The sequence below is a fragment of the Musca autumnalis genome, unplaced genomic scaffold, assembly GCF_047663935.1.
Source record: "Musca autumnalis isolate F117 unplaced genomic scaffold, ASM4766393v1 scaffold_4, whole genome shotgun sequence".
In the NCBI taxonomy this organism is placed as follows: Eukaryota; Metazoa; Arthropoda; class Insecta; order Diptera; family Muscidae; genus Musca; species Musca autumnalis.
In genome coordinates this window covers 228,664,000-228,688,501 of record NW_027411977.1, presented here as the reverse complement: position 1 = coordinate 228,688,501, position 24,502 = coordinate 228,664,000, and the positions used below count along the sequence as shown (strand labels likewise).

The 24,502-nt window shown below is 36.8% G+C and overlaps 1 protein-coding gene and 2 long non-coding RNA genes across 4 annotated transcripts in view; 1 reads left to right on the top strand and 2 right to left on the bottom strand.

Moving 5' to 3' along the window:
* Positions 1-1,924: 1,924 nt before the first annotated feature.
* The window catches only part of LOC141400920 (uncharacterized), a 57,335-nt gene continuing 34,757 nt past the window's right edge, over positions 1,925-24,502 (bottom strand). The window contains exons 1-4 of one of the 2 annotated variants that reach the window (XR_012412233.1): positions 13,309-13,438; positions 11,732-13,240; positions 11,508-11,672; positions 1,925-2,567 (exon numbers count right to left, since the gene is read on the bottom strand). This is a non-coding gene — a long non-coding RNA (uncharacterized lncRNA). Of the gene's footprint in view, positions 2,568-11,507; positions 11,673-11,731; positions 13,439-24,502 lie in introns of those variants that run through there. The other variant, XR_012412232.1, reaches the window with a different exon arrangement.
* On the top strand, positions 12,195-13,950 carry LOC141400921 (uncharacterized). Its single transcript, XR_012412234.1, has 3 exons — positions 12,195-12,209; positions 12,526-12,815; positions 12,881-13,950. It is a non-coding gene; the product is annotated as an uncharacterized lncRNA (long non-coding RNA).
* The window catches only part of ZnT77C (Zinc transporter 77C), a 44,827-nt gene continuing 34,640 nt past the window's right edge, over positions 14,316-24,502 (bottom strand). The window contains exons 3-4 of the mRNA XM_073980619.1: positions 15,498-16,281; positions 14,316-15,239 (exon numbers count right to left, since the gene is read on the bottom strand). Coding sequence (XP_073836720.1) covers positions 14,407-15,239; positions 15,498-16,281 — 1,617 coding nt within the window. The 3' untranslated portion in view covers positions 14,316-14,406. The remainder of the gene's footprint in view (positions 15,240-15,497; positions 16,282-24,502) is intronic.

Genomic DNA, 24,502 nt, shown 5'->3' with positions numbered 1-24,502 from the left:
TTTTTTGAGAAAAAAAAATATATCATTCGGAAAAAACCATTTCCCAGAAAGACTTCTTCATATCAATGATATGTAACCTCCTCCAAGTTCGAACGATAAGCCGCGCAGTAAATCCCCGCTTGTAGAGGCGATACAACGTTTGTTAATATGTGAGGTATTTTGTTAAAATTTAAAAAAATAAAGCCCTAATAAACATGTGCTTCTTTGATTTTTAAACAAAACATTGAAACAGCTTCTCCTTTTTCTATGAATTTCCAGCGACCCCAAACTTTTCTGCAAGAATTCTACTTTCTGCGAGAATTTATGCATTTAGTGGAATGATGTGGAAGCATAAAAATTGAAAATGTAACGAATTTTCATTCATGTTTTCCAAAATATTCAACCAAATGTGAAAAATTATTAGTTTTTTAAATTCCAATAATTTATAGACATTTCCTTGTTTTGTTTACAAATACAACTGGCAGTAACGTTACAAACAAAAACAAATTCCTTTGTGGTTGTTGTTCGAGTTGTATTTGTTGTAGTATTAACTTTACCTTGTATTTGTTCTACCATGAGTCGGAATAAAAACGGTCTTATTTACCAAAGGCTTCTTTATTATTCAGATTGGGACATGTAATTTGAAATGTGGCCGTGTTGCTTCAAAAAGAAAATAAATAAAACATTTCTTCGCATTTCTCTTTGAGGTGAATTTGACATCTGGCCATGTTGCTTAATGCACCGTTACAACTAAAGTGCCTTGTGTAAACAGGAACTAAAGACTTTTCGTACATAAAACTAGAGTTTGTTTTATTTTGAGATAAAGTCAGCTTATAACAACTACAATTACAAATAATAAACGTTCAATTGATAACAAAATAACCTTAAAATAATTTTTAACTAAAAAATAACACTAATGTTAAATATGTATGTCTTTTGTTATATAAAAAAATGCATAATACTTATCAATTATAAAATGTATATGGAAGAACTAATGATATAATCCCTGTTATGTTGTTACAATTGTTGCAGGCCACACATACCAACGGCGGACAACAACAACAATAATGGGCCGGCCTCATGCTTGGCAGTGCTAATGGGGGTGGGGGGGTGAAATTTTTGTGAGGATATTGTTTAATTTCCACTGCTTTCCGTCCTTCCCGTATAGCTTATAATTTGTTCAGTCAAATTATAATAAAAAATTGAATGAGGATGTCAACAAAACCCGAAGATTTCGAAGATTTTATGTTTTGCAATATTGCTGTCAATTATTGTGTGAGTTCTAGTTGGTGGTGTGTTTGGAAATGTGGATATGGTGAAATAGGGATCGCTACGTTGAAAAATAACCACTAGCAGGGTTGTATAAAAGGTAGTAGGAAGCATGGTAAATTTACTATGCAGTAGGAATGATAAGCGTTCCACTTGATTAAGGGTGGTGTAAATGCGCTATGTCAGTAGGAAAAATCAAATGACCGTGTAAATGGTTGAAAATATTCTTCCAGATACGATAAAATGTGTAGAAACAAGTAAATAAAATAAAATTAGGCAGGGTAGGTGATGAAGAGTAGTGCGATGTAATATTCACATGAGATTGAGAGCAAAATTCTCCGTATTGGGGTATAATATTTGAAAGTTGGACAGCCGGTTGAATTGTCGTTACATATTAATATTGAATTGGTTACCAGCTGATAATACAGTCACAATAGGGAGTCATCAACTCCGAGTGAATAGATGGAAAATTGACGGATAATTACAACAAAAGAAGAAAATAGAAAATGAATGGTCAAGAAAAATGGTGTTTCATGGAAAATTAGCATCTGGCGGGATTTGCTGAGTGGAGGGCTATATAAGGCCGTGCGCCAAGGAAAACCCATAGTTTGGTTAAAGACGTTACCGTGGTGATTTTAAAGCCCAGAGAGCAGTTAAAAAAAAAAAAGTTATAATCTTGAGTTCGTTACTTTTATTGTGAACTATTGTGAGTAGAAGTAGTGGTGATGTAGTGACAAATATGGTAAATTGGTATATGTCTGTGTTTAATAGATATTTTCCGGCTGTATATTGGTTGTCCAAGAAGTGACTGCAGGCTGGACGTATTTGTTATACACAACGGCAGGAAGTCAACTTTTCCTCGGTGTGCGATTGGCAGAAGATAAAGCGGCGGTGCTGGTACAAGAATTCCTGTAGTTGTGGAAATAATTTGGTGGATGAAACGGCTACTTTCCTTGGACGTGAGGTCAAATACATTACTGGTTATAGAGCCGGACTGGGCTGGTCATCATCCATAATCTGGTGCGTCTCCGTTTCATCCCAAACCGCTGCTGTTGCCCTTAATTCAAGACACCCATCTTTATGATAATTGTGGCGTTTAAAATTTCGCCTGTTAAACACGTATGGTGTGATCTGTAAGAAACAAGATAATAAGCCAATCAATTGTTTGAACGTAAAATACCAGGTAAAAGGTGTCTTACCGTTGTGTTGTCTTTATGTGTTTTGTATGCATTTTTGTATGTGCCTTATTTTGTGCATTTTGTTAAGTTTCAACGTAACGTCTGCAAAGGAAGTTAACACGCAGTAGAGGCTGCTGATATCTGGAAAGAAAGTGAATAGGAACTTAGTTAATCAGAGAGTCCTGAAAATCATAAAATTCGATATAATTTTTATATAAATTACATTTTTTTGTCTTTCTATTTAAATTTGCCTAGCTTTGTAAGTAAATTGTCACATTGTAAGGGAAAAATACCCGGAGGTTTTGACAAAAGGCTAAGTGTTTTCAATAGGATTATCTAGTATCCTTGTTAATTTGATTTTTGGTGCCCACAGGTTTTGGCGGCAAAATACCCAGTTAAGAGAGCTCTTTTAGGTGGTTGAGAAAAGGTCAAAAGGGCGCGACATTGAGCGCGAAAAGACAAGGTAAATAGATTAATGCTTTTGTCCACTGACGATTGAAGCCATTAATATTAGTAAGAGAATCCAGGTATTATTCTTGAATTTCAATTATTGTCATTTTTTCTATTGTATAAGTTGTCAAGTTTTGAGAGATTCATCCGTATAAATAATTAATTATAATTCAATAAATTAATATGTTTTAATGTTCGTATGATCATAATTAATATGTTGTGTTGATTTTTGTAACCTGGGGGGAATTTGCAATGAAGTAAGTGTGTGAGACAAATGTGTGGTGCACGGGGGTCCAGAGAAAAGTAAGTTATGGAGGTACTGGATCCAGGAAGGGTGGGCAAGTACGGGATCCTTCCACCAAGATCCCTGCATGACGTTTCCCTTTGCTGTGTTGTTGAAATATAGTGAAAGTAGGCAATAGAATACACCCTCAATTCAATGTTAGTGTGTTGGGTTCGATTGGCGGGTTGAGTACCCTAGCCCTGGGAGTCTCTATGGTCGGGAGGACAGCCTAATCGAAAACCGAGGTCGCACACTTAACAGAGATGGCGCCCAACCGAAAAAAAAACGTAATTTTTCCGAGTACCGCTTAACAAAATGGCGATTTTATATAGCCTTTGTAAAATGTGATATTCGGATAGTAACTCTGTGCAATAAGATCGACGCACATAGCCATAGAATGCTAGTAGTTTTAAAATAGAGCAAAGAAAATGATTTTAATCTTTAAATATCGGTGATATGGCATTGCATCTGAACTTAGCGATTAGGTTATAAAGTGCAGTAATATATCTAAAAATTTAAAGTAATTATTTTCTACATTTTCAAGCATGATTAAATCAGTAGCTCGTAATTCCGTGCTGGAATAAAACGATTTTGTATTGAAAATCTTTTTAGAATTCAGAAAAATTTAATAATAGTTCGAAAGCGAGGGCGTGCATATGCCAGTATAACTTCTAGGTAAAGCCATTAGCGATTTCAGATAATTAGAGTCAGTAGAAATCAGAATATTGGAAATATGCCATGAGCTTTTAACCATAAAAAAATGGATAAACATGTCATGGACACGGAAGTAAGATGCGCTATCGTGAAATGTAAGAATAAATATGTTTTGGGAAACTGTCATACATCTCATTAGGGAGTACTATATAATGAAAATAAATATAAAATACCACACACACACTGCTTCTGAAAAAGCAATATCCCCCAAAATTTTATGTTGTAATTGTCTAATTTAGAAATTTGTGTTTAGAAGCCGTATAAATTAGTACATTAAAATCGTATTTAAATCTTTAACCCTGATTGATAAAACGAATTTCAATATACATCTTTTGGGAAATACAATCTGTTCTGGTTTATTCGCCTGGTAACGAAATAGGCTACGATTCACTGTACATGTCATGAGTTACTACAACACACGCCATAGTAAAAATAAGAAAAGAAGTAGACCCGAATCTTTTGATTTGAACCGATCGACTTATTTTCCTGGGTATCATAAACAGAGAAGAATGGCTGAAAATAATAATATGAATTCATTTCAATTTACTGATCTATCCGATTCGATAACGAGAAGAGATAACTTTAGTCAAATACATGCGAATGGGGTTAATCAAAATAATAACGAACCAGCAGGTTCAATAACATCTGATTTGCATGGACTGGTTCAAGATGAAGCCGCCTCTGTCCAAAAGTCTTTAGAAGATAAAGTTAAGAAAATGGTCGAAACTGAAATATCTGATGTTAAAAAAATGATCGAGTCGTTGGCAAAGGGAATGAAAGAACTATCCACTGTAGTACATGCCTCAACGGCAGCGCAACAGTCCAAAAATAATACTTCAAATTGTAATTCCAACAATGTTGTTAATGATATATCCGCTAACAACGATAATTTGATGCGAAGTGTAAACACACAGCCCTATAGGCAAATTCCTAGTGCCGATCCAACACCACCATATAGCCATGGAAATTTCCCAATGCCAACTGCCAATTATGAACCATTAAAAATACGCGTTGATAAGTTAGGTTTAAACTTTAGCGGTGACCCAAGGGAACTGAGAGTCAACGATTTCATCAAACGATTGGAGATAATGCGAGCCCAGTATAATATTCCGTGGGCTGAGGTTTTGAGAGATTTCTCTTTCCTTGTGTCAGGTCCGGCTAGAGAATGGTACTGGCTGTATAGACAAAATGCAATATATACTGATTGGGAAGGGTTAAAGGAAGCCCTTCTAAGCCAGTATCAGTCCCCTCAGTCTAAGTTCGATATACTTAGGGATTTGTTGGAACGAAAACAGCGGTATAATGAGAGTGTTAATGCCTATTTTCTTGAGATGGGGATCTTGCGCTCTAGATTGTTACAACCGATTTATGAGCATGAGATGGTAAAGATCTTGAGAGGGAATATTCGTGAAGACATCAAAAGGCATGTGTATCAAATGTCGATTTCGACAGTTGAACAATTGCGTATTGAATGTATAGAAGCGGAGCGTAATTTCCCCAGGCGTGAAAATAGGCCTACGCCCGTTCCACAAAGACCCATAAGACAAGTAAATGAGATCTACGAGGAACTGTATGAAGATCCTACCGAGGTAACAGAGGGAGATGTCGAAGAAAATGTGTCGGCTGTTAGAATGCAGAACCAGTCAAGAAATCCAATAGTCTGTTGGAACTGCCGTGAAAAGGGACATGTATTCATGGACTGTCCGGCCGAATTTAGGAAGCTATTCTGCTATAGGTGTGGCAAAGCAGATACCGTAACTCCAAAATGTCCTGTATGTCAGCAGGGAAACTCGAGGAGGGGTGTGGAAAAGACAGGGGAGACACACCCTGTGGAAAACCCTGTGAATCAGAAATTTTAAATCCCAAGAGGGTTCAAATTAAGAGTAGCAACAAAGAGAAATTAGTTAAGGATAGTGTTAAGGTTGATATTCAAAATTTTACAGCAGCTCAGAGGCACCATGTTCCACTGGAGCAAAGGCAACTTAACTATGAAAAAGTAAAGGAAAGAATCTTCAATTCAGAGATTGGCGTAATACCCCAGAAAATTATGAAGTTAAGACAGAAAACGAAATTATGGCGTCAAGAAAAACGATATTTGATAGATTCTATTTCGAAGGTAACTAAAGCTACAACCGATCCGAGAGTTTTCGCGGAAGTCAGTATTCAGGGGAAGGCCTTACATGGACTCCTAGACACCGGTGCATCAGTAAGTATGTTGGGTAAAAATGGTAGAGAGTTTGTTGAAGAACTAGGTATTCCAGTAATGTCCATGTACAGCAGGGTTACCACCGCAGGAGGTACACGATACTGTGTTCTGGGTAAAATAAAGACCTCCATAAAGTACCAGGACCAGGAAAAAGAGATAACCTTGTTTCTATGTCCCCAATTGGAACAGGAACTTTATCTGGGGATAGATTTTTGGAGACTATTCCAACTGGCACCTGACGTACTAGGTGTGGCCGAAATTGATATGGAAAAAGTTGTAAAGGACATGACTGATACCGTTTCAGATTACAAACTTAACCCCCATATATTATCAGCGAATGAAGAAAAGCGATTGAAAGAAGTCGTAGATAAGTTCATGACCTTCGAAAGTCATGGTTTAGGTTGTACTAGCGTGGAAAAACATTCAATAAAACTCATCGAAGGGGCTGTACCAGTCAAAGATCGACATTACCCCATGTCTCCAGCTGTTCAAGCTATTACCTACCAGGAAGTTGACCACATGTTAGCCCTTAATGTCATAGAAGAGAGTGAGAGCCCGTGGAGCAATAGGACCACGATTGTGAGGAAACCCGGGAAAAACCGCTTCTGTTTGGATGCCCGAAAGTTAAATAAGCTCACGGTAAAGGACGCGTACCCGCTGCAAAATATTGAAGGAATACTAAGTCGCATAGACGAAACCTTTTATATTAGCAGCGTGGATCTTAAGTACGCGTTCTGGCAGATCGAGTTAGATGAGGATAGCAAGTCGTATACAGCTTTTACAATCCCAGGCCGTCCGTTGTATCAATTCCGCGTGATGCCGTTTGGATTGTGCAATGCTGCACAAAGATTATGCCGACTGATGGACAAAGTCATTCCCCAACGACTAAAGGAGAATGTCTTTGTGTACCTGGACGACCTGTTGATTGTATCAAGCGACTTCGACGAGCATCTTCGTTTACTAACCGAGGTAGCCGGATGCCTTAAGCGAGCGAATTTAACTATCGGGTTGACAAAGTCGAAGTTCTGTTTTCAACAGTTAAAATACTTGGGGTTTATCATAGGTGGAGGCGTACTGCGCACCGACCCCGAGAAGGTCGAAGCAATTAAAAAGATTAAAGTTCCTAAAAATGCCAGAGAAGTCAGGAGTTTTCTTGGTACGGTAGGGTGGTACCGAAGATTTATTAAGGACTTCGCGTCTCTGTCGGCTCCACTCACCGACACGCTAAAGAAATCGCCAAAGTTTCAAATTTCGGAAAAAGCGAAGGAGGCTTTTGAAGACCTGAAGAAGGCCTTGACCTCCGCCCCAGTTTTACGTCACGCTGATTTCTCTAAACCCTTTTATATCCAATGTGATGCATCGGAGTATGGCGTCGGAGCGGTTCTGTTCCAGCTCAATAGCGAAGGACATGAACACCCGATTGCGTTCTATTCCAAGAAATTGAATAAGTGTCAGAGAAATTACAGCGTGACGGAGAAGGAGTGTCTCGCCGCGGTGATGGCTATCCAAAGGTTCCGCCCCTATGTGGAACTCATGCAATTTACGGTGATCACTGATCACGCGAGTTTGCAATGGCTAATGAACCTAAAGGACCTTAGTGGTCGTTTAGCTCGTTGGTCATTGCAACTCCAGGGATACAATTTCACTATTGAGCACCGCAAGGGGAAGGACAACGTGGTTGCCGATATGCTATCCCGCCTACCCACGGTCGATGAAATCGATGTGGATCAGGTCCTAGAGTTTGAAACTACCGAATTTGATAGCGATTCTTACAATGAACTTAGAGATACAGTGGCCAAAAATATTGAGAATCTCCCTGACTTGAAGATTATCGACAACATGGTGTTTAAAAAGTGCCACACATCGTATGACCCGGACGCCCAGGAGTTCCAGTGGAAATTGTGGGTCCCGGAGACATTAACCCATGTTTTGATTGAACAAGCTCACGATAGGACCACGTCAGCTCATGGTGGTATTTCTAAAACCCTACACCGGCTAAGGGAAAAGTATTACTGGCCACAGATGGCATCACAGGTCAGAAAATATGTTTCTAATTGCACCGTGTGCAAAGAGACAAAGCCTACCAATGAGCAGACTCAACCCACGATAGGAAGTGAAGTGGTGACACTACTCCCCTTCCAAAAACTCTACATTGATTTCCTGGGAAAATATCCACGCTCGAAAAGTGGCAACTCATTCATTTTCATAGTTGTTGACCACTTCAGCAAATTTACCTTCTTGAAGGCAATGCGCGAGGCAACCGCTTCAAATGTGGTTAAATTTATGGTTGAGGATATTTTCCGGAAGTTTGGTGTACCCGAGACGATACATTCTGACAACGGGGCACAATTCATATCGAAGACCTTCAAAGATATGATTAAAACATATGGGATAAATCATATCCAAACCGCTCCATATGCCCCGCAGTCAAATGCATCCGAACGGGTCAACCAGTCCGTGCTGTCAGCCATTAGGGCATATCTAGAGAATGACCACAGGGACTGGGATCTATATCTAACAGATATTGAATGTGCATTGCGAACATCCATACACAGTGCGACTGGAGTAACTCCATTTTTCGCCTTATTTGGTCACAGTATGTATACCCATGGGGCAGATTATAAGTTAGCCAGGAAACTGCTGTCCATGACAGACCATGAAATTAGGCAGGTGGAGCGAAACGACAGAATGGAACTGATTCGTAACAAAATCCGGCAGAATATGCACCAGGCATATGTACAAAGCGCAAAAAGATATAACGCTCGAGCCCGCATGATTACATTCTCTCCCGGTCAAGAGGTATACAAAAGGAACCATGTCCTCAGTGACTTTGGGAAGAATTTTAATGCAAAATTCGCTCGCAAATTTACAAAATGCCGTATCTTGAAGCCAGTAGGAAATAATATGTACTCCCTTGAAGATTTAAATGGAAAGCCAATGGGGGTATGCCATGCCAAAGACCTCAAAAGATGAAAGCTCGTCGCGAGGAAACTAGACCGTTGCGAGGGAGTAAAACTTTCTACGTTTGTGTAAAACCACCATGTCATAAGAATCAAGAATAACTATTTCCCATCATACCGCGACTATGTTCATTCAAAGGATATATTCATGAAGTGACGCATCTATTCATGGGGCGAAAGGATATTATTCATGCCTCTTTGGTTCAAAATGATTTCAGTCAGCTAAGAGTTTTGATAGGGCAAATTGAAACATTTTCGTAAAATCCTTTTTATAATGCATTTAACAGAAGTGATAAGTGAATAGTATTATCAGTGGTTTTTTGAAATAAACGTTTTGGCGAAGACGGCCACATTATCAAGGGGAAATCGAATTAGCACACCCTACGATTTTTAATTTAACTAAATCCCTTCGAAGATTTTCGTAAAAAATGCAAATTTTTTCACTTTATCCTGCTTTTAAGATAAGAATTGGAACCCGAATTTACTTTACTGTCATTTTTATTCCAAAAGGTAAAATAACCCAAGTGGTTCCATATGGAACCACCGCAGTGATTGGGCTAATTCAATTAATATGCAACAATTAATTTTATTAAAGTTAATTCATATTCAAAACGTATTCAACAAACCATTTTTTTGAAAAAAAAAAAAAACAAAAAAATTTATCAATTCGGAATCTCTAAATATATCCCAATAGCGGACCATTTTTCGTAATGTACACTTAAACCTCAGAAAGTCGCCAAAATTTCAAAAACGAATGTACAATTGGATCTGAAATTATTGGAATTGTTAACTGATTACCGAAATTTAAATATAAAGTGCAAAGACTTTTCAAAAAGTGTTTACGGTCGATGATTCATTCAAGAAAATATTCGACTTGGAAGGGGTTTATAGAAAGAAGATCAATACAATGCACCTTATTTGAGGAAGATCAACTTATGATACTATTTGTTATTCAAAATTATACGTCTGAATAACACCAAAGACCTACCGGTACAAAACTGTCAACAAAGCATTAGGTGAACACGTAGCACATGAGTATGGTTAAAAGTATAACCCCTTTCTAACAATAAAGGTTTTTGAGGTTTGCTGAAATTGGTTAATATCCATGAAAGTAGGCATATACTATTCAAGATAAATGTTTTCTGGATTATTGAGTTTAAATTTAATCGTTTTTAAGCTCCGGGAAACATATTATCTTGCGGTTTCACTAGACTATCTCCCATTTGCCTTATGTTTAGAAAATTATTGAAGTTGGCGTAGGTACCATAGAGATGAACATAGGTTTATCGTTGCATACTTCACGACGTATCGGTAAAATTCAGTCCAGATGGATAAAAATTTATAAAATCAATAGCTCAACGCATCATATTACAGGTTGTAATGAAAATGTTTGTGGCAAACGGACTTTACCGAGGCACACTGCTGGTGGGTACATCCCACTATTCGCAAATTTACAAAGATGAACAAGAATATGATGTTTCTATGAACTACTTGCCTCCATGAATTTGTTTACATAAAAAAAAAATCGGAAAAACTAGAATTCCCATCAGTCCTTGGGACCCATGGTGTACCCCATATAATACCCTTCTGACACTGAAATTTCGGGACTGGTGGAGAGTATAACTAGCAGACTGGAACTTATTCCCAAACGAAAGGGATTTAAAATTGAATATGGACGAAAATATTGAAACTATTCACAATATTAGGATTCTTTTAAGGTGTGCTAATTATGTGACCAACACTGTAAATCAGCAACCATTAGGTCAGTAGATTGTTTCCCTTTAATCCAAAAACCATTTAAATCAGTGTATGTTAAAACCAATGCGCATTTATTTAAACTTGGTTTTCGAAAGGTAATAGGGTCTAATCATAAAATGTGAAACTTCGAAATTTGCTATCACAAAATACTTCTTTTCATCCTGAACGTGTAATAAAAATGACCTACGACAGTTCTGAATGTTTTATAATTACACTTGGATTCAAATTTGTTATATTTTAAAGGAGTTTCAAAATGTTTTTAGGTTTTCCTGAGGACATTGTAAATTTGTTAGGTGTTGCAATAATGCATCTACCTTATATAAATATGCATGGTTTGAGACCGACCGCAAGGGTTGACCTGCCTTGAATGAAATCTTATTTTCATATGGCACAATGCCATAAATATCAAGAGACAATAAGAATCTTTTTACACGTCAATGTTCTCCACACATTCCTTTAAGGTCATATTTTGCACTGTCAGGATGGGCCATTAAGAGTGATTACTAATGCGAACAATTCATTAGCAATATAGAATTCACATTCACGAGAGTCGCTGACGCCTATAGTGATTACATTTGCCCTAAAGAACGTGCAACACCAATCATAATCACAATTTCCATTTGTTTATGTCGTCACTGATAACATACGCCAATGTAAACACACACACACACACATTTAATACTGACACCACGGCTACTGATTGTGTGTACCTGTCCATAATACCGACATATGCTGCATACAGCACGTCTGCTTTTGTCATCACAACTCCATACAAAGGGGTAGTTAAATGGACCATAAATAACACTTATGATTCTATATCAGGCCATCCAACGCATCACGACAGCAATCCGATCAGAAATATATGTACACCCCACCTGCGAAAAAGAAAATTTAATCAGGCAATATAAAAAAAGAACGAAAACATTATGCTTACCCTACCATTTTCCGCAAATACATACCATATGCCCGGCATGAGACAATCAGGGAGTGGGAGTTCCCCACGTGCAAAGACCTACACGGCCATGCACATCAACTTCGTCTCGTTTTCCTTGCCGAATTTGAAGTTTTGTTGCAGGCCACACATACCAACGGCGGACAACAACAACAATAATGGGCCGGCCTCATGCTTGGCAGTGCTAATGGGGGTGGGGGGGTGAAATTTTTGTGAGGATATTGTTTAATTTCCACTGCTTTCCGTCCTTCCCGTATAGCTTATAATTTGTTCAGTCAAATTATAATAAAAAATTGAATGAGGATGTCAACAAAACCCGAAGATTTCGAAGATTTTATGTTTTGCAATATTGCTGTCAATTATTGTGTGAGTTCTAGTTGGTGGTGTGTTTGGAAATGTGGATATGGTGAAATAGGGATCGCTACGTTGAAAAATAACCACTAGCAGGGTTGTATAAAAGGTAGTAGGAAGCATGGTAAATTTACTATGCAGTAGGAATGATAAGCGTTCCACTTGATTAAGGGTGGTGTAAATGCGCTATGTCAGTAGGAAAAATCAAATGACCGTGTAAATGGTTGAAAATATTCTTCCAGATACGATAAAATGTGTAGAAACAAGTAAATAAAATAAAATTAGGCAGGGTAGGTGATGAAGAGTAGTGCGATGTAATATTCACATGAGATTGAGAGCAAAATTCTCCGTATTGGGGTATAATATTTGAAAGTTGGACAGCCGGTTGAATTGTCGTTACATATTAATATTGAATTGGTTACCAGCTGATAATACAGTCACAATAGGGAGTCATCAACTCCGAGTGAATAGATGGAAAATTGACGGATAATTACAACAAAAGAAGAAAATAGAAAATGAATGGTCAAGAAAAATGGTGTTTCATGGAAAATTAGCATCTGGCGGGATTTGCTGAGTGGAGGGCTATATAAGGCCGTGCGCCAAGGAAAACCCATAGTTTGGTTAAAGACGTTACCGTGGTGATTTTAAAGCCCAGAGAGCAGTTAAAAAAAAAAAAGTTATAATCTTGAGTTCGTTACTTTTATTGTGAACTATTGTGAGTAGAAGTAGTGGTGATGTAGTGACAAATATGGTAAATTGGTATATGTCTGTGTTTAATAGATATTTTCCGGCTGTATATTGGTTGTCCAAGAAGTGACTGCAGGCTGGACGTATTTGTTATACACAACGGCAGGAAGTCAACTTTTCCTCGGTGTGCGATTGGCAGAAGATAAAGCGGCGGTGCTGGTACAAGAATTCCTGTAGTTGTGGAAATAATTTGGTGGATGAAACGGCTACTTTCCTTGGACGTGAGGTCAAATACATTACTGGTTATAGAGCCGGACTGGGCTGGTCATCATCCATAATCTGGTGCGTCTCCGTTTCATCCCAAACCGCTGCTGTTGCCCTTAATTCAAGACACCCATCTTTATGATAATTGTGGCGTTTAAAATTTCGCCTGTTAAACACGTATGGTGTGATCTGTAAGAAACAAGATAATAAGCCAATCAATTGTTTGAACGTAAAATACCAGGTAAAAGGTGTCTTACCGTTGTGTTGTCTTTATGTGTTTTGTATGCATTTTTGTATGTGCCTTATTTTGTGCATTTTGTTAAGTTTCAACGTAACGTCTGCAAAGGAAGTTAACACGCAGTAGAGGCTGCTGATATCTGGAAAGAAAGTGAATAGGAACTTAGTTAATCAGAGAGTCCTGAAAATCATAAAATTCGATATAATTTTTATATAAATTACATTTTTTTGTCTTTCTATTTAAATTTGCCTAGCTTTGTAAGTAAATTGTCACATTGTAAGGGAAAAATACCCGGAGGTTTTGACAAAAGGCTAAGTGTTTTCAATAGGATTATCTAGTATCCTTGTTAATTTGATTTTTGGTGCCCACAGGTTTTGGCGGCAAAATACCCAGTTAAGAGAGCTCTTTTAGGTGGTTGAGAAAAGGTCAAAAGGGCGCGACATTGAGCGCGAAAAGACAAGGTAAATAGATTAATGCTTTTGTCCACTGACGATTGAAGCCATTAATATTAGTAAGAGAATCCAGGTATTATTCTTGAATTTCAATTATTGTCATTTTTTCTATTGTATAAGTTGTCAAGTTTTGAGAGATTCATCCGTATAAATAATTAATTATAATTCAATAAATTAATATGTTTTAATGTTCGTATGATCATAATTAATATGTTGTGTTGATTTTTGTAACCTGGGGGGAATTTGCAATGAAGTAAGTGTGTGAGACAAATGTGTGGTGCACGGGGGTCCAGAGAAAAGTAAGTTATGGAGGTACTGGATCCAGGAAGGGTGGGCAAGTACGGGATCCTTCCACCAAGATCCCTGCATGACGTTTCCCTTTGCTGTGTTGTTGAAATATAGTGAAAGTAGGCAATAGAATACACCCTCAATTCAATGTTAGTGTGTTGGGTTCGATTGGCGGGTTGAGTACCCTAGCCCTGGGAGTCTCTATGGTCGGGAGGACAGCCTAATCGAAAACCGAGGTCGCACACTTAACACAATAAAAAAAAAATAAATACAAAATGGAAATCAATTCCCAAAACTCCAAAAGAAAAATCAGAATTTTATTCTTTGGTTTCCAACATTTTGTAAACAAAAAATTAACAATAACGAAAAACATTAGCTTAACATTTAGTGATGGTGGTGGTGCTGTCGTCATTATCAGCATTACTGTCCGGTGGCGATGATGGTGATGATGATGACATTGTTCCATTACTAGCCTCGGTATTTTCACAAACTACCGAAGAAATCTCAGTCTTTGCGATAGCTGTGGAAGTGGTGCTGGCACTGGAAGGTGGTTGATGGTTTTCTTCTGCACAAGTAACTTGCTGCACTGGACAAGTTGGTGATGCCGCCTCTTCTGGAACTTCCTGATTTTCCATTTGCATTGGCGCAATGTTATTCTCTTTGGAATTGCCACACTTTTTACCATGTTTATGGCTGGCTGGCTTGGTCTTATGACTATGACCATGCGCATGACTATGTCCATGACCACCACCATGACTATGCCCATGATGATGATGTTTCTTGGATTTTTTACCATGACCATCACAAACACTAACTTCCCTCAAATCTGTGTGAGAATCTTTACAGCACATTTTATCGGCACAGTCAGGATTTTGACATTGCATTAAACATTCCATAGAGTTTTTGGCGACAGTTCCTGCCTCAATTGCTGCTGCAGCACCTTCAGCTTGAAATTCTGGTTGTATGGTAACATGGGCTATTCTGTGTTCATGGAAATGTGATCGTAAATCATCGATGGTTTTCTCATAGAGTTTGGGCGTCTTGAAAATAATGTGTATTGTGGCAATATAGCTATGGGATGATAACTGCCAAATATGCAGATCATGATAGCTAACAATTTGTGGGAATTTGGTGACCAAGTTGCGTTCGAAATTGTCCATATCTATTGTTCCGGGAACTGTTTGCAGGAGAATCATGCAGGCTTCTTTCACTGGAAAGGGGGAGAGAGAAAAATGATAAGACATTTGTTTAAACAAAGTGAGGTTATGTTACAGAAAGAGAGATTGTGTTGCTGAAGAAGATCCAAAAGTCTACGGAAAGTAGGGTTATGTTACAGAAAGTGAGGTTATGTTACAGAAAGTGGGGTTATGTTAAAGATAGTGAGGTTATGTTATTATGGAAGATCCAAGAGTTTTTCATAGGAATCCAAGATGGTTTCTTAAAGAAGTCCCAAAGAACATATACTTACTGTAAGGATAACTTAAAGCCACCACAAGGAAACAGGAAAAGATCGACAGTACCGGATCAATGAATTTCGCCGTATGTTCCTTATCTTTGGCAAAGTGGACAATTACGGCACAGACAATAACAAAAATCGTACTGGAAACATCACGCAACAACTCCGACGGTCCCTCACGACGTGTATGATAATGCACCTTACCCAATTCTGCCTTTAAATCATCTCTCAGTTGATGATCACTGCTTATTGCGGTCGCCCCCACTGCTGCTGCTCCTGGTGACTTTGTTAAGCCATTCGTTTCTACGGTAATATTTGATGACTCCACGGTAATTACCTTACCCATTGGATTAATATGTAAGAAATTACCCTGATGCAGGGTATAACCACCAATGAGGATGTATGTGAAACCATTTAGCAGTAAACCCACCACACCAAGGATCATTACATGTACAGGCAGATGCATGGAGTCCTGATGATCAATATGCACCAAAGTTTGTAAAGCTTCAACGAGTAGGGAGAAGGATAACGAGGCCAAGGTAATGCAAATAATTAACATGGTTAGAATTTCTATGCGTGCCCAACCAAAAGTGTTGCGAGTTTTTTGTTCACGGCGTTTTCTCTCTCTTAATTGGGTTTCACTTTCCACTGCCACTTGAACGACAGCAACAATACCACCGCCACCATCAGTTGCTGACAATTGTTTAGTGTCATTGTCAGTATTTTCTCCAAATTTTTTGGCTAAATTTGTTTCGGAATAACGTTTTTCCTCGTCACTATTGTGTAATTCGTTGTGCTGTAAGAGGGGAAGAAGAAACAAATTTATTATTAAAACAAAAACAAGATAGAAATAAATATTCTTAAATCAATAAAATGATAGAGAAATTAGTTGAAAAATGATAAACAGCCCATTATTGGATAACAAAATTTCCCAAATTGTGAAAAGAAAGTTGTCATTTTGTAAACCAGTGTATTTCCGGTGATTGTCACAAACTAATTTGCCATGTGGCCATGCTCCCTAACCTATTTACAAAGTCATAAAAATAAAATAATAGTACGTTTACATATAACCGGATTTAATAAAACCACTGGGTTTCAAATGTAAATTCCATTGGGTATACGTCAAATAAATCCTCATAAAAAATCGACAAAAGCTCTAATGTAAGCATGACCTAATTTGTATAGCTTATGCTCTGTTCCAGAACCTGCAAGAAGCTACTATTTTTTAATACGATAACATTTTTCCTTTATGTTATCGAAAAAAAAATAGTAAAAATTAGTAGATTCTTGCAGTACCGGAACAGACCATTAATTACAATATTGCCTATAAATTCGAAGACAACAGGTCTGTTCAATAATCCAAAAATTTGTGCAAATTTGTACAAACTTTTACAAAATGCTGTTCGATAACAAAGTTATTCAGTAAAGAGCAGTACACATTGTCAGTTTTGAATGTCGATATTTCGCAGTTATCCGTGTAGCAACCACAAAACATTTTATGGTTGCATGATTAATGACAAATATGAACGGCCACACTAGCAAGCACCAACAAAGCTGTCATTCAAAACTGGCAATGTGTACTCAGCTTTAAAGAGAAGTTGTCGGCCTATTCGATTACCGTCATTGTATTAGTTATCAAATTACATTATTTTGATTGAATTCACGAAAAACGAACAAAATTTGTTCTCAGGGGCTGAAACAATTTATTGCTCCTGGTATTTGTCACGTGGCCAGACCACATTAAAAAACATATTAGCTTCGTTCCCGTACTTTTTAATAGTAAAACTCGTAAAAGAGAGTACTGTAAAAATGTTTTCTCACACAAAAGTTTTTTTGAAATAGTTCGGGAACGGAAAAATGGAAAACACGTCAAAAAAACTGAAACAAATGTCAAAGTCGGCGTATCAGCCAATCAGACGCCGGCAACCATGTTACTATTTTATACACACTCAAATTTGTCGAGTAAAATGTTTTTAAACAGAGCGCCATTCAGCGCCATTTTTGTTTAAAGAGAAGTGAACATTTAACAACTTTTTTGTGTACGGGAACGGTTTTTCGGGTAAAATGTGTAAAATGTGTAAAAGTTGTAAAAACTTTTTAGTTCTGGAACAAAGCTATAATATATTGCCATATGACCGATAGAGCTGGCAAACCATCAATATTCCCAACATTAGATATTTTCGATATAATGTTTTAAAATATGGATTGCTATCGATATTATCGTTAAGTTGTCAACACCATTACTTTGGAGATGAAAATGGCGGAAATATCAATGCTTTTCTTGACATTTTGCACAAGTACTTCACAGAAATGTAAAGGAGAATAAGCAATTGCTTTTATTTTATAAAAAATATTAAAAAAACGAAAAGCACAAAAATTTCTATTTATTTCAATGAATTTTAGGTTGGGGATTTTTGTTCCGATAATATCGATAGGCAAAACTATCTATCGATATTTAATTTTTAAAAAAACAATCGATTTTATCGATAGTGCCATCGATTTTTTGCCAGCTCTAATGGCCGAACCACATAAAACTACATATAACTAATTGACATGTGGCCTGGTGGTTTAATGATATTCATGAGACGCTGCAATAACAGGGTGATTTCTGAAACAAAGGGTGCTTCGATAGACCATTCCTGAAAGAAAGGGTCGTTCTGAAACAAATGGAAAGAAAGAATGATTCTATAGACCATTTCTGAAAGAAAAAGAGCCTCCATAGCCAATTTCAAAAAAAGTGTTCTTCTATAGACCCTTTCTGAACGAAACGGTGCCACTATAGACCTATTCTGAAACAATGAGTTCTTCTATAGACCATTTCTGAAACACAGGGTGCTTCTGTAGAGCCTTTCTGAAGCAAAGGGTGTTTGCATATGTGCTTTATGAAAGAAAGGGTGCTTCTACAGGTTCTTTATGAATGAAAGGGTGCTTCTATAGGTCCTTTATGAAAGAAAGGGTGCTTCTGTAGGTCCTCTATGAAAGAATGGGTGCTTCTATAGGGCCTTTATGAAAGAAAGGGTACTTCTATAGGTATTTTATGAAAAAAGGGTGCTTCTATAGACCTTTTCTGAATGAAAGGGTGCTTCTATAGGCCTTTTCTGAAAGAAAGGGTGCTTCTATAGACCTTTTCTGAAAGTAGTAGTGCTTCTATAGACCTTTTCTGAAAGTAGTAGTGCTTCTATAGACCTTTTCTGAAAGTAGTAGTGCTTCTTTAGACCCTTTCTGAAAGTAGATGTGTTTCCATTGACTTTTTCTGAAAGTAAATGTATTTCCATAGCCTTTTTCTGAAAGTATGTGTGCTTTTATACGCCCTTTCTTTCATAAAAGGTGCTTCGGTAGACCCGAACCCTTTTTGAAAGTAGGTGTGCTTCTATAGACCCTTTATAAAACAAAGTGCGGTTCTATTGACCCTTTCTAAAACAAAGGCTGCATCCATAGTGCTTCTAGAGACTCTTTCAGAAAGAAAGGGTGCTTCTGGAGACTCTTTCCGAAAGAAACTCTTTCTGAAAGAAGAGGTGCCTCCATGGACCCTTTCTGAAAGAAAAGGTGCTTCTATGGACCCTTCCATAAAGAAAGGAGTATTAGCTAGGATATCCTGAGTCTCTAGACCAGAGTTGGCGCATATACCACCTTCCCGAAGTATACCTATGGATTTTGGGGTCCTTCGCGAAAGTATGCCACGGAATATGACTACGTCCTTGACTTCAGGATTTTTGATCCAGAAAGTCCATTTAAAGTTATATGACTTAAGATTTTTGTACATAAGCTTGCTTATTCCCCGGTTACACTTAACAGGATTAACCCAGTGGGTTTGGGTTTCAAATGTCAATTCCATAGCGCAAACGTCAAATAAATCCTCATGAAGTGGGTTAACCCGGCAAAAAACTCGAATGTTACCGTACTATTGAGTTATTTTTGGTGAAAGACTAAAAGGCAAAGGGTAACCTAGTTCGAATTCGACTAGAATTTATCAGAAATGGCTTAAGCCATGTTGCTTATGGCTATATTACACCATGTGCTTTTTCAAATGTATGTTGTCACTTTGGGTATACTAATATGTATAGACCAGCTGATGTCATACATGTGAACAACATATGGTGTAAGTCCATATTTATATTCGGCAATTTTCCTTGCGGCAAATGTCAGTTTGTAGGAGAGAGAGGTGGGGCATATGGTAACCCTTTGCCTCTCAACACCCTCTCTCACCGAGTCCGATCCGAATTTCATGAAATTAGGCATTCTTAGATCGAGTTGCCCACTACAGCTAGGGACTCGATCTAGAGACGCATAATTTCATGCATTTTATTCAATAAAATCACTCTAGGGTGGACCAGGACTTACAGAGACCTGTACTATCAGTGTAGTTTATAAACAGAAAATAACTTATATTTTATTAACCACAATTCAAGTTTGTTTACACTGACAATTTATCTACATTGCTGCATGTGTCCCTGTGACCACAAACTTGGCAATATTTCAAGTTTGAAAGAAGTGGGTAAAGCATAAATTAATATCAATGTTTTGTTTTAGTTGATGTGGTGAATAAAAAACTTTTTGATTTTTCAATTTTTTGGTATACAAAAATTACAAATACAAAACAAATACATATACAAACAGTACGGCTGACATCCGTATTATCAGTTGCTTTGTATTCGTCCATGAAACTAGGGGTTCTTAAATCGAGTTCCATACTAGAGTAATTTTATGAAATTGCAGAGTTGGGAAATCGATTTAAGAACCCTTAGTTTCATGCACGAATACAAAGCAACTGACAATACGGAAGTCGGCCTACAATAGCATACACATATTAGAAAATTTTTACCGGGTAAACTCCCTTTATGAGTACTTAGTTGAGGTAAATGCAATGGAATTGACAATTTAAATCTACTGAACCAACTCCATTACAATGTAAACGTATTAATAGAGAGTTAGATCGCACGTTGAAATACGAACGACAATTTTCAGGGGATAATATGGGAAATACAACTCGGTTTTACTAATCCCATATATAAATGTCTAGGCTCTGCTTAGAATATTTCATGAGTAAAGATGAGATTTTGAAAAAATGACTGAAATTAATAAAACAGGGCAATAACTGTTGTGAAATTGGCATGTGGCCATGTAACATAAGAGCTTTGCAAAGACATAAAATATAACAAGATGGGACATTTGCATTGCTACTATACATCGGCAGATGGTGCTGGAGGTCTAACATAATGTTATGTTCCAATATGGTGACATAAATTTATGTTATACTTGTTTTTGTTGCCTTCGTGTTCTGTTAGTTGTCTGTTATACACAAACACCCTCTATGGTTTAATAGTAAAATTGAACTGCATTATGCACTATGTCCAATCTTTACAGTTATATGTCTTTGGTTAGACCTACAGCGCCATCTGCCGATGTATAGTAGCAATGTAAATGTCCCATCTTGTTATATTTTTGGTTTGTTCCAGAACTGCAAGAATCTAATAATTTGTACTATTTTTTCCGATAACATAAAGGGAAAAATGCTATCGTAGTAAAAAATAGTAGCTTCTTGCAAGTTCTGGAACAGAGCATTTATGTCTTTGTTTGAACTATGTAATGCAAAGTGACCATGGTACAATAATACAGGTAGCATTATCATGCCAGCTGATGGTAACATAATGTGTCAACTCCGTTGAATTGATGTCAACTTTTGACATATTATGTTGCCAACAATTGCCGATGCGGCTACCTGTGTATTTGTACCATGAAAGTTACTTCTGTAAACGGGAACTAATGCTAGGTTTACATTTATGAAATCCACTCGATTTCAACTGTCAATTCCATTGCTTAAACGTCAAATTAAATCCAATGGATTTCAGATGAGATTTCATTTGATGTATACGCAAAGGAATTGACAGTTGAAATCCACTCGATTTCGTATATGTGAACTAAATATAATAATATGTCTACATATAACAGGATTTTAAGGCCTGGCTACATAAGCTGCCTCGCCTGGTTGCCTTGCTTTCCTGCTTCATTTCTGACATAATAAAAATAAAAGAATAAAGAAGGCCGAGCAAATTTCGAACTGGGTTACCCTTTTCTTTATTTATTCTTTTATCAGAACCAAGCAAGGTAATCAGGCGAGGCAGCTTATGTACCCAGGCCTTAACTGCGGTACTTCAATTGTCTATCCCATTATGTATACGTCAAATAAATCATCATAAAGAAGGTTATACCGGCAAACAGCTCTAATGTAAACATGGCTAAGGAAGGACAAAAATATATATGAAGGAACACAGCTGATGGTACATTGAGCTGTCAAAAATGTTGCTTTAATTAAAAATAATAGTAATGCAAATTTAAATGAAAAATTGTGAATATTTGGTGGAATTGTGGAACAATAACCAAACTTATAGTACGTTTACATATCACCGGATTTAATAAAGCCACTGGTTTTCAAATATCAATTCCATTGCGTATACGTCAAATAAATACTCATAAAGTAGGCTAAACCGACAAAAAACTATAATATAAACAGGCTCTTACAGAACTATTGTTTAAATAAACTAAATTTTTTTTTGTTTTAATTTCGGTTGAAATTGAGTCTAGCAATTGAAAAAGGTTTAACATAATTGTTACCCCGTGTAATTAAATTTTCATTGTGGTTTTATATTTGATTCGCTTTATTAGAAACAAATTAGCTTTACAAAGAGTTCGTTTTTGTTTTGGTTTACGCTTCACCAGTTGCACTCCACCCTCACAAACACTACAAATTTCAACAGTTCAGCAACACTTTATAAAACAAAAGCAAAATAAAAACGACTGACGACATACCCCGACTTCATTACGGAAGCTTTGTGTGATGTATTACAATTAGAAATAAAGCCTAGATTGATTCCAAAAAAACAAAAGAGTAACAAAATTGTTTGGAAGTGTGTTAAACTAGTTAACCCTTTGAAGGCCTAATATTTTTAAAAAAAGAATCATAAAAGTTTTAAATGACTAAAAATTTTAAATGGATTTGACAACTTCAGTGAGGCATTCTACCAGAATTCGTTTAATGTAAACGAAGCTTTAGTAGATTATCCTTGATAACATATTTCTTTAAAAAGCCATTAGTGGGATTCTGAAGTGCATTTTTTGGTTACCGACAAAAATCGATCAAATTAAAAAGCAAAATTATGAATGAAAAGTTCGAATAGAAGTTGGCAACACTGTTGCTACCGTTAGGACATAGTGACAACTTTATTTTGGTTGCTAAATTTCCGACAAAATTCGTTATTTTCTGAAATTATAAGCATTTTAATTTTACCGATTTTTGTCCAAAAAATGCACTTGAGAATCCCACTAATGTTGTATTTCGTGGAATATATAGATCTCAGTTTACACGCATGTTTATCCTGATCATAAGCCCTGCGTTAATGCCGCTTTATCTTGGCAATATTTCAGCCATTAAAAATTAAACTTTTCTGTGAGGACTCGGCACTGGGAAGGAAGTTTCGTATAGGGGTTATTCTGAACGAAAATTCCCAGTGAGTTTTTGTCTTTCCGCCGTTTCAACTTAAGGGAAAAAGTGAAAAAATTCACCAGAAATTTCCGTTCGGAATAACCCCAATAATATAGACGACAGAGACGTAGCTCCTGTCCCTTCTAAAATATTCCTTGGAAATAGTAGTTTTTTTCATTCTCCCAAAACAGGTTAATTTGTTTGTATATGAATAAAAATATTACAAAGTCCCATCAAATGTGCGTAATACACATAATTAGGTGCCAGCAACAACAACAATTATTTTCTGACTCAGAAACACACAAAATGTCAATAAAACTGGCTGAACTAAAATTGAAAAAACACTTCACTGTGCCAAATAAAAACAATAGGCTGTAGTAGTAAAAAAACGTGATATTTTCAAAGCACGAGCCAAAAACAAACAACTAAATCAAAACTCTTTGTATTTTGCACTTACAACAGGTTATATAAGAGGGCTCTTGTAAAACTGAAAGTGTTTCATAACAAGGAAGAGCAAAATAGTACAATATTCGAAATATTTTATGATTTTGGTTAAGTATTCTAAGACCATGTTTACATCAAAGGGATGTTAATAAAGCAGTTCCTTTAGGAAAACATGACGTATATTCAAAGGAAATGCCAATTTACATTTCCATTGGTATAAAAACTGTTTTACTAAAATTTTTACTAAAATTCGTATAAAAACCGTTTTACTAAAATCTCTTTAATGTATATGTACCCTATGAGAGCGGACAATTAAAGCACCGCTTCAGTATTAATATTGCCTCCACATACAAGTATGTTCAAGAAGTAAGGGTATAAAAGTAGCAGAAATGTAAAAAAGAATTTTAAAATTAACCTTTCATCAACATCGCCATTCAACATCAGGTATGTTTAAAGGGCGTGGGAATTTTTCTAGTTTTTTTAATATGTTTAATATTCAATAATAGTATATTCTTGCATGTTCTGGAACAGAGTATAAGTTTACGGTTAGGTTAGGTTTACATCAATATTTTTTATATGGGGAAATTTGTCATTGTGCATGAAATGTCACTAAAAGCCTCCGACCGATTAAAATGTACAGACATAATTAATTACTGGCTTTACCATTAACAAGTAAGAAAAGCGTTAAGTTCGGTCGGGCCGAACTTTTTATACCCTCCACCACAAATTTCAGCCATTTCGGTGGATTAATATGGCCACTACCTTCAAAATACCGAAATTCGGAAGTTACCGTTCTGTGGGGGCTATATGATGGCGTGGACTTATACCTACAAATTTCTGGGGGAAAGTTTTATACGTCTAAAGAAGACTAAATACTAAATTTCAGCCATATCGGTGTGATAATGAGGCTAAAACGTTCAAAATATCGAAAATCGGGAGATATTGCATTATGGGGGCTATATCAACACGTGGACCTATATAAACATTTTATGGTAGAAATGTTTCTTAGCCTCTGGAAACACAAAATACAAAGTTACAACCGATTCTTTGGTCAAATGGGTCAAAATATATTAAAATGACGCGTACTTTATAT